We start from the raw sequence: 11348 nt of genomic DNA, 5'->3' as shown, positions 1-11348 counted from the left end.
ACACTAAATCAGCTTTTGTTAACAGCTACAGCTATATCAAAGTGTCTAAACGCTAAAAGACATGATCATATATTAACCAAAATAAAAATAAAATAAAAAAATTCCACAAACAGCACTCGGCCTGACAATTATTATTATAAACATAGAGTTGATTATACGTCATATCAACCTATATTATTTATGCCAAACCCACACACACATATTATAATACATATTTGATGCATATGACTTATTAGGCTGAAGCTTTCACGGCGGAATTAGGAGGAGGAGTGTGAACCCAAGCAATGTTGTCGTTGGGGGCGAAGAAGTGGCAGGCGGGTTCGCCCCGTTTGGTCCCGAGCATCCGAAACACCCAGCTGTTCGGGTCCCACTGCGAGGTGTCGAGATGGCAGGCCGCCACGGCGTCGACGCAGACCCCGTCCCGTTCCCCGAGCAACGGGATCCGAAATTAATGGTTACGTTCCCCGGCTGGGCGTGGCAGTAGAAGACGGCGTACGGGTACAACATCGCGTGGCAACCCACCATCCCCGTCGTGGCCACCTCGAACGGCCCTTCCAGAACCGTGTAGTTCTGGAAGGACCTCTCGTGGGGCCCGCGGAACACGGACGTCGTTACTAAAAGTTGGACAAAATTAATGCGTTAATAATTAACGTTTTTTTTTTCTAAACCATGAAATAACCGCACTACTAGAGAAAACAAGAATCGGTGGCACTTGAACGATGGCGCTTATTTAAAAAAAAACTGCCATCTTTTTAAAATAAATTGGTGGCAATCATATATTATGACCAAAATGAATGGAGATCCCGGGGGGGGTCAAAATTCTCGCCTTTAGTTGTCCCGCTCGGATTATTATTTGATGATGGCGATACGTTGAAGAAGCGGAGCGATATGGTCTCGAGCATGGACTCGAAGGAGGTGAAGCAACCTTTGAACACCTCGCTCGCCGGAGCGCTCTCGCAGGCCTCCAGAGCCGACTCGATGTACTCGGCTTCCTTGGTGCGCCCGAAGAGATCCATGATCTTCGGGAGCTCCTCGAGGGAAAAGGGTATCGACTCCGCTATCTCTCTCGGGATGAACCGACCGTTCACCGACTCCTCTTTCGTCGGGAAATACACCGCTTTTCTCGCGTCCGCTTTCATGTCCTCCATCTTGAAAACCCACGACCTTTGCAGGGTTTTGACGTCCATGCTCGAACCTAACGCGTGCGTTCCATGATCGGCGCCGCCACTACTGTGCCCCAAACTCTGACTCGATTCAGCTCCATCACAAACCTTTCCAAAACAATCAAGCATCGAAATTAATGTGTTAATGATCCATCCACTGGAGAGTGTTTTTTTTTTTTTTTTTTAATACGCCAAACGTACCAGAATTGTTAGTAGACTGAAGAGGAGAGTCCAATCACCTAAGCGTCCCATATTTCCGTGCCACCAATTATTCTATCGCGAATGATTCTAATATCGATGAGCACATAGCTCTTTCTAGTATTATCAATTCTTATTTTACGCCATTCTTATATGTTATACACGCAATAATAATTAATATATTTTAGTTTGTAAGAAGAAATATACCTACAGAGATATGTCAAAAAATATTTGAATTTGAAAAAAAAAATATTTAAAACTTTTTAAAGCATTTTTATCTTCCTGATAAAAAAAATCGGTACGAATGAACACTACCTGTATTTAAAGTCTAATTTATTATTTTTTCTTAAAATAAAAAAAATTCTTTAAAAAAAACACCGAAGGGAAGGGTTTCATCTACTTTATATTCACACACACACACATATACATATATATGGGAATGTATAATAGTTCCGTTTGACATTGCTATATTTTAAAAAATATATATATTTATAGATTCTGCAATAGAAAAAAAAAACTATTGTTTTTAAAAAAACAAACAAGTAAATGGAAAAACTAAATATAGCCGTTAGTAGAAGAAGATTTAGTGTTTGATAAAATTAGCATTAATATTTGTAATTAATAATTATTCATATAAAATGTAATTAATAATAATAATAAGATATTCTTAGGTATATAAAATAAATAAATATTAAAATGGATGTCTATAGATTGTAAAAAATAAATTATAAACTTTGGTGACATCAAAAAAATTATTTAATATCAGCCTATAAAAATAATTAAAAAATTAGGCCAGTAGCCCAATAACCCACCTTCTTTTTAAAAAATAGTCAAAGTTTCTTTTTATTAAGAAAATAGTCTATCAGGCCGAAGTAAATTAATTAACTGATTAGGTTTAATTTACTATCACCCACTCGGTGTTGGCGGTTTTGCTCCTCGGATGTTCCCAGACCGTAATCGGAATCGAGATGATTCCTTCAGGTTTGATCGAATCTCCTGTAAAGCCATATAGGCTTTTCGGGGACGTAGACAGGGTTTCCTTCGTAAGGCCCATTCTGTCGAACGTTTCTTCGTAGAGAATGTTGACTGCGCTTCCGTTGTCCACCAAAATTTGGTGAACTATTCGATTTCCGATGATGGTTGAAATTACTAAGGGATCATTGTGTGGGAACGTTACCCATCGTGCATCTTCTGCTGTGGAGGTAATTGGTTCCGAGATTGTCTTCGCGATCTTGCCCGGTCTCTGTTCCACCGCAAAAGAGACTTGGCGATACCCTACATGTGCTTCTCTTACGTAGTTTTTCTGGGAGCTTCTCGTATTTACCCCAATGTGTGGTCCTCCCACAATTAAGGAGATTTCTCCGTATGCCTCATTTTTTTGCTCATCGTGCTCGTCTTGGTCCGTTCGGTACTTTTTTAGTGATCCTCTCCAGATCAGTGCTTTGATGACCTCTTTCAAGTTGAAGCACTCCGAGGTTTTATGACCGACGTTGTGATGGAAAGCACAATATTTGATTTTATCCCTCTTCGAGATATCATTCTTTATCTTGTTGGGCTTTGAGAAATCTTCTTTGTCCTGGGTAAGAGTGAGACTGAATATTTCCTCTATAGAAGTATTTAAAGCGTGATATTTTGTCGAACTTCCTAGTGGAAAGGTTTGGTCGGGCCTGTTCCAGAGCGGCTTTTCTTCTGGGGTCAAGTGTCCTCAGACTATCTCCCCCCTCACTCTTCTCGCCGGGATTTCGGCCGTTCGAACTTACGCGCTGCTAACCTTGCTTTCTCGGCCCTGATGTATTTCTAAGCTCTCTTCATAAAGTCATTGTAGTCCCGCAGACTGGTTTTTTAGAGGGACCACCAGAATTTTGATTTCGTTCGGATCCCTGAGGTGATGTCGAAGAGCTTAAAATCTTTGTTGAGGTCGTCTACTTAGAGTGCTTGTTCCGAGTAGCGATTGATGTAGTCTTTTAATGACTCATCATGGTTCTTCCCGAACTTGACCCAACGAATTGTTCCATGAACTTTCGAGCCAGCCTAAGCTTCCAGTACCACCTTTTGGCAGAGTCTGCGAGGGTGATAGAGAAAGCTCTGCACATTACCTCGGGGTTGGCTCCTTGCAACAACACCCATGATGTGATTGTATCAAAGTGATCTCCTGGGTCTGTTTTCCATCATAAGTCGGGATGCTTGGCATTCTGAAACGATCTTGCAGGGGTATTCTAGTACTTGAGCCGTGAAAGGTGAAACCGCATCTCCCATCTTCGGAGTAGGATATTTTGTCCCAGAGCTATTTTCTCAATCCGACGCTCTAATATTTTGAAATGAGTCTCGTTCATGCTTGCGTTATCATTAGTGTTCGAATCTTCTTCGGGACCTTTCATGGTGTGGGACGTGTAGTGATCAGCACCATGTCTTTGGCGGCTATTAAGTAACCGCTCCCATTTTGTGTGTAGTGGGCGGTTGTTCCTCCCATTTTAATTGCTTAATTATTTATACATCAACTTGATTTGACGCTAATCAAAGGGATGCACTTATTTGACTTCATTGTTGGATCTTGATGGCCATTCAAATTTCTTTTGAAGTTTAATCATGACTATCCAAATTTTAGTATGTAAAGGTTTTTTTTTTCTTTTGAATTTTTACTTAAAGGTATCCTTTCTTTTCCCCCGAGTCTTGCTTGAATATTTCTTTTCCCTAATATCATCATCTCCAATATTGTGTCTTGCGGCGGATTAACCTCTTTCTCGCGGCATTTCTTCCATTTTTGTAATGGTACCTTTGTGTACCATTTTGAGTTTGTTTTACCATAGTTTGATTTGAGTATATTTTTCTGTTTTTACCGTATGTCTTGAATCTTGATATGGTATTCTATTTCTCATCAATTTTTAGGAAATATATTCCTTTTCAACCAAATTGCCCACTCCTCAATTTTATTTACTATGGGAACTGCCTATATAGTTAACTGCAAGAGCTTATAAAAGTCATGGGTTACTCCTCTCATTACCAATTGGTTTTGAGATGGAACCACATGATACTTTCACATGGTATCAGAGCCCATTAAGCCCAAACGGGTATCCGATCCAATCGTTGGGATTCGGCACAAGATGAGCGAACGCAAAGAGCCGCCATCTTGAGGGGGCGTGTTAGGAATCTCATATCGAAAGTGAATGGGAACTAACAAGAGCTTATAAAGATCATGGGTTACTCCTCTCATTACCAATTGGTTTTGAGATGGAACCACATGATACTTTCACAATAGTTTATACCTAAAAATGACCAGGGGGTGGTATTGACTATATTGAGCATTATGTCTCATTCTTCTACTCTATTGCCCTTACTCCTTATTGATAAAGACTTTACGCCATACGTACATATAAAAATACAATTTAAGTCGATTTCAATTTTTATTCGCATCTAAATACTTTCAATCGTTGTCCAATAATTTAATCTCGAACGGCTTATCCGCAAACTGACCCTTTACCGACTTTGCATGGCTTACGCACGTAAGTTGCTCATGATATATATATATATATATATATATATATATATATATATATATATATAAACACGTTGCTAACACGTATATATGTATTTTTTTTTCTTTCTTTTTAAATTCGTAGTGTAGATATATATATATATATATATATGTATTATAGAGGAGAGATGTTGATCATTTAGTAATTTTTATTCATTAGATTAGGTCAAAGTTAAACTAATACATCAATTATTGTAACTAAATGGCATTTAGTCATTAATACATCAATTATTGCAATACATCAATTTTTATTCGCATCTAATACTTTCAATCGTTGTCCAATAATTTAATCTCGAACGCTTATCCGCAAACTGACCCTTTACCGACTTTGCATGGCTTACGCACGTAAGTTGCTCATGATATATATAAACACGTTGCTAACAAGTTTTAGTCTAATCATGCAAATCATATCAAGTGTTAGTCTAATCATGCTTTTCGATATATTATAGGGAGCCCGAGCAAAATAGCAAAGTCAAACGTTGTAATTGTCAAAATAGCCAACTTTTGGTTTATTTTTAATGTGTAGCCAATATACCACATTAACAGTAAAAAAAAATACAAATTTGCCCTTCATTTAAATAATATCAAATCAAAATATTTGGAAGATTCCCGCGTCCAAAAAGAAAGAAATGAAATTGGAATCGCGTGAATAAATGCCAACTAAAACAGATCCATCGTGATAAATGCATATCTAACAAATCCACCGTGATAAATGCTTATCTTTCAAACACGCATCCAAACCTACAACGCACGAGAAAAAATTCAAAAACAAAGTCAATTAACAGCAATTAACAGATATTAACGCTAATTAATTGGATTGAAATCGTTCAAAAACCTACATAACAGCAATTAACAGATATTAACGTTAATTAACAGGATTGAAAATCATTCCATACATGAATCAGCTGGGAAGAACAAGGAAAAAATTCAAAAACAAAGTCAAGTAACAGCAACTAACAGATATTAACGTTAATTAACATGAATCAACATTGAATTAAACAAGAATTATTTCTGAAATCCAAAAAATAAACATAAATAAACCGAATTAACACGAATTAACAAACATTAACACGAATTTAAATGAATTAAACAAGAACTATTTTCGAAATCCCCAATCGAAACCCTAGAATTTCACACTCTGAAATTCGACAAAGATATGGAAAATTCAAAGACTAATTACCTGAGACGAAATCCGACCTCCGACTCCGCGAACTCGGCAACGAACTCGACGACTCGATCGGAGCTCGGAGCGGCGGCGAGGGAGTCGGCGAAGGGCTCCCATGGCTGGTCGAGCATCCCGCCGGAGGGATAAGCGATCGTGATGCCGTTGTCAGAGACCTGGTTGTGCTACGCCGTGATGGCGATCCCGATCACGGATCGTGTCTTGAGCGCCCTCAGCGAGGCAAGTATTCCGGAGCGGAAGACCGTCGATCGGAGCAGCGACGTGTCGGCGCGGGATCCCGACGTGCCGTACGACGGCGTGAAGTTGGGCGGGAGAGGGAAGAGCTTCAAGGAGGAGCGATCTCTGCGAGGCTTCCATGGCTGCTCTAGTGGAGAGAGAGAGAGAGAGAGAGAGATAGAGAGAGAGAGAGAGAGAGAGAGAGAGAGAGAGACGTGTAAGGGAAAAAAAAAATACTCAACAATAACTCCTAACTTGCTATCAATTATATATCATATAAACATAAATATGTTAGCAATCAAAATAGAATATATTGGCAATCAAATCATAAATATGTTAGCAATCAATTTTGATTTTCTTTAATTATATTTTTTTTAAATTAAAAAGGGCAAAACTGGAAGCAAAATATTGGCTTGAACGCCACGTCAGCGAAATTGGCTATTTCTCAAAATAAATGTAAATGTTGGCTAAAATGCAATCTCAACGTTTGAATTTAGCTAGTCCGTCTAATTTTTCTATATTATATCTGAAAATATGACTATTTATTTGATCACTGGAATTAATATATATTCAAAATAATAATTTTCACAATTCTATATATATTTATTGATTACTGTATATATGTATTTTTTTCTTTCTTTTTTAAATTCGAAGTGTAGATATATAAGTATTATAGAGGAGATGTTGATCATTTGGTAATTTTTATTCATTACATAAGGTCAAAGTTAAACTAATACATCTATTGTAAGTAAATGGAATTCAATAATTAATACGTCAATTATTGTAACTAATACATCAATTTTTATTCGCATCTAATACTTTCAATTGTTTCTTTATAAAATTCTCATAATCTCCGAGGGTGAAGATCGAGTTTATAAACTACAAAAGCGTTGATAAAATAAAGACCAAAATAGTACGGTCACTACTACAAACTGTAGATTACACATAGGTGATAAATTATAAGATTAGTGTTCATGCTGGTGTAGAGAAACTTTAGGTTTCCAAGATCTCAAAACAGAAAATCTTGATAGTAGTCAAATTTCTTTTGACATGCAATGAAAAATAAAACAAATACCAGACAGTTTCGAAAATGAAGTATTAATACATAAGAAAAATGAAGAAGAAAAACAAAATCGAGTGAGATATGCTAGTATGAAATCAAGTAGAATCATATATTTGCGATCATGATCTGCTCTGCACATTTGGTTTTGTTAAATGAAATTTTATTTGGAAATTGCCAATTTAATAGCAATTATTGATATGCTTAATGTGTTATGAACTATAATATAGTTTTTTTTAGAGATACCAACTCGGCGTTTTTGGTTGTTATTACTTATTTCAGGACAATTTTATATTATAAAATTTTGCTAAAATAAAAAAAAAATAAAAAAAAATCCTGTCTTTGTGGTTATGCTATTCCAAGAAACTTAAGGGGCCTGAACGTTTTACTTCCTTCTTTTCTTCTTCTTATAAATAGCTATGGAGTATTCCAAGAGCTGCTCACACCACCAAACTAAATAATCTGCTGGAGAACAAACAGATTTGAAATGAAATCTCATAGTGCTGTCATACTAAGTTTCTTCTTACTTTCGCTGGTAAGCAATCTGACTTATATTTCTTATTAGTTTGGATTGAAAGGTTTTATAACCAGTTTAACTATATATCTTCGTCTGGGCCGACCCCGAAACGCTGAGCAAGACAACCAAGCCACAACCCAATCCGCTCTTCGTCTGGGCCGACCCCGAAACGCTGAGCAAGACGACCAAGCAACAACCCAATCCGCTCTTCGTCTGGGCTGACAACCCCGAGACGCTGAGCAAGACAACCAAGCCACAACCCAATCCGCTCTTCGTCTGGGCCGACCCCGAGACGCTGAGCAAGACGACCAAGCCACAACCCAATCCGCTCTTCGTCTGGGCTGACCACCCCGAGACGCTGAGCAAGACAACCAAGCCACAACCTAATCCGCTCTTTGTCTGGGCTGATCACCCCGAGATGCTGAGCAAGACAACCAAGCCACAACCCAATCCGCTCTTCGTCTGGGCTGACCCCGAAACGCTGAGCAAGACAACCAAGCCACAACCCAATCCGCTCTTCGTCTGGGCTGACCCCGAAACGCTGAGCAAGACGACCAAGCCACAACCCAATCCGCTCTTCGTCTGGGCCGACCCCGAAACGCTGATGAAAACTGCTTAGCTAGCCACAGCCTAGTCCAACATTTTGGTCCATGGAAATAATATCACCGACAAAAGAATGGAGGACCAATGAACTCAGCTAAAGCAATAAGTAAAATCGTTTGTATTCCTCGTGTAATGAAGTCTGATTAATATCTCAAATAAGGCTTCAGTAATCTATTTTATGTTTTGTTTTGTGTGACGATGTTTCTTTGTGTAATCAGTGGGTTCGTCAACCTTTAATGTGAACGTCTTCTATTCTAGTTATCGAACCACTTTGTATGTGATTTGGTCTAAAATATTCATAAACCACACAAGTGCAAGATATATCTCATTCAACGTCCTCTAAGATGCTTTGTTTAAAATTTGTTGCTATAAAATACATAATAACTTTGTCCGCTATAAAACTTGCACTACTACACGTAATAATCAAACAATCACACACAAACACAGAGATTTGTTGACGAGGTTTTGCTTGAAAACCTAGTCTCTGCGAACTTTAATGAAGTTAGTTTGAGTGTATTGAATCAACATCAATCATCATTTATTATCCACATCTCCAGTGACGGATCTACATGGGGTCCAGAGGGATCGCCGAGATGTCGATGGATTTTGGATGCAAAGATCTCGGTGAAGAGGGAATCGCCTTGACTGGACCGTCGTCGTGGAATTGAGACCCCGGAGTAGGAGCTATCGGCAAAAAAGACCTGTCAAAACAGGAAATGTGCGCAGACTCCGCACAGAGCCAGGGTCCGAGAGCGTTGCGTGGATTTTCGTTGGAGTCGAGAACGGTGATTGCTAGAGCAAAGCAAGAGGCGATGTCGTGGCCAATGATTCTTCAACCGTAGCAAAGAAGAGGTAATTTTTCGAATTCGAAAGAAATCCAAAATAATTTCCTTGCTATTGGAATGTAACGGTCGAGAAAATTGGTTTTGAGAGATTTAGCTTAAGTTTGAACCTGAAGAATTCATTGAGGATGGAACAAAAAGAATTTTCCCATTTGAGTTCCGCAATATTGCCTCCTGATTAGGCAATTCTGGTAATGTTCTTCTCGGTTTGGGCTTGGATCAGAATATCGTAGATGCGAGTCCAGAGATTGACTGTGGTAAAAGCGGAGTTTCTTCATTGTTCTGAGTCGGGCCAGGGCTCGAGGAGGAGGACGCCACCGTTAAAGCACCACATGCCTTTCTCGATGAGACGTGCACGTTGTTTTGGGTTGGAGAATTCAAAACCGATGAAGAAAGCTCCATCAGATTTGTCGAGAAGCTTCGAGCGCCTTGAAGATTCACTCAGCCGTAGTCGAGAGATTCAGCCGTAGTCGAGAGATGATGGTGATGATAAGTTTGAAGGTGCTAATACGCGGGGCGATGACTTTTCCCACCGCTGTTGAGGAGCGAGGACGCGATGCAGAACGATGTCCGTCATCACGGAGGATATCGTCTCAATCAGCCTCGTCCATTTTGAGGAAGGCTGTTTGATCGACGAGGAAACTGACACCGGAGAGGGTTTTCCGTGAGAAATATGACCACATAGAGTGGAGGGCCCATCCGAGGAGGAGGGCATTTATCCAAAAATTACCAACTAAACTATGTTATGAACCACTTTTTTTTTACTTGTTATATGTTTAGATGAAGATTTAAAATTTTAAACTAGAGTTTTCAAGATTGCGAAATTATGTTAATTATTTCGTTTTGCAGTAAAAAAAAAAAAAATTACCAAGTTTTTAATGAAAATTGATATTTTTTATAAAATAAAAATTATCGTAAAGTCAATGAACAAAAAAATTATGAAAATTTAAACATTGAATTGGAATTTTCGGCAGAATTTTTTAAAAACTTCACATATTTAAATATGATTTCTTTTCCCATCTAAAATGAATGTTATCGGCATATTTATGTACTAATATGTTTATTGCCATCAATTAAATATTTTATAAGTTAAATAATTTATTTAAATTATTGCAAATAAATATTGAATTTATTAAAGTGGAGCCTTTCTCTCTGTATTATCATTTTGTTGAGTGTCTCCCATTTGACATCTCATTCAATGTTTTAAATGCCGACGAAATTCGTCGGAATTCGGCGGCAGCGGCGCTACCGGAGCATGGCATAAATGGCCGCCGAAGTACAAATTTGTCATTTTGTCGTCGTTTTCGGTTTGTATTGTTTTTCATCAAATGTCGCATTTTTTTATATGTGTCGTTTTAAGCTTAAAAATTGAAGGTGAGATTGGGATTCGAACCCAAAGCACATGTGTGGGATGTTCAAAATATATCACTTAGCTAAGTTTTCACTTTGTTACATTATGTATAAATTTAGTATAAGATTTGTAAATAAAAAAAAATTTATATTATCATAAACTTAATATAAAAATAATAAATTTATAAAACATTATAAATTAAATTATAAAAAATATATCACATAAAACTTAAAAATCTCATCTACATTTTAAGAAATTATATATATATATATATATATATATATATATATATATGTATAAATTTGTGTATTGGGTATAAATACGTTATGTGAGATTGAAATTAACAAGTTGTGGGTATTGAAATATTGGATATTAGATTGGTGTAAAAACAATTACGTATTGAAGATTATAAAATATAGTTGCCATAAATCTTAAGTTTAAAAAGTCAAAGATATATTATCATGTGTATATATATATATTAACATATTCAACAACAATATTTCCGTTCGGTTTTCCATCGGCATATCGGTTTTCCATCGAAAACGGCATTTCATTTGTCATTTTCGACATTTTTTTCGTTCATTTTTTTGTCGGCGTGTCGAATTTCCATAAATCAGGAGGCTCAAAAACGACATTTCGAACCTTGCTTTGAACAAAGTCCAAATAGATTCAACCATACAAGG

The 11348-nt window shown here is 37.6% G+C and overlaps 2 protein-coding genes across 2 annotated transcripts; both read right to left on the bottom strand.

The window, feature by feature from the left end:
• Nucleotides 1–246: 246 nt before the first annotated feature.
• LOC149387616 (BURP domain protein USPL1-like) lies at nucleotides 247–1476 on the bottom strand. Its single transcript, XM_089622201.1, has 3 exons — nucleotides 1365–1476; nucleotides 827–1271; nucleotides 247–614 (listed from the first exon to the last, which is right to left on the bottom strand). Exons 1-3 carry the CDS (start codon nucleotides 1413–1415, stop codon nucleotides 247–249), a joined length of 864 nt encoding a protein of 287 aa, XP_089478327.1. The 5' UTR covers nucleotides 1416–1476.
• A 780-nt stretch (nucleotides 1477–2256) lies between these two features.
• On the bottom strand, nucleotides 2257–4120 carry LOC149387615 (uncharacterized). Its single transcript, XM_089622200.1, has 3 exons — nucleotides 4096–4120; nucleotides 3355–3471; nucleotides 2257–2966 (listed from the first exon to the last, which is right to left on the bottom strand). The coding sequence occupies exons 1-3, from the start codon at nucleotides 4118–4120 to the stop codon at nucleotides 2257–2259; spliced, it is 852 nt and encodes a 283-aa protein (XP_089478326.1).
• Between the last annotated feature and the right edge of the window lie 7228 nt (nucleotides 4121–11348).

Source organism: Urtica dioica, chromosome 8 (assembly GCF_054948205.1).
Source record: "Urtica dioica subsp. dioica isolate 48M chromosome 8, U.dioica_male_clone48M_v1_H2, whole genome shotgun sequence".
Classification (NCBI taxonomy): domain Eukaryota; kingdom Viridiplantae; phylum Streptophyta; class Magnoliopsida; order Rosales; family Urticaceae; genus Urtica; species Urtica dioica.
The sequence above is the reverse complement of the archived record's forward strand: the minus strand, read 5'-3'. Positions and strand labels throughout refer to the sequence as shown.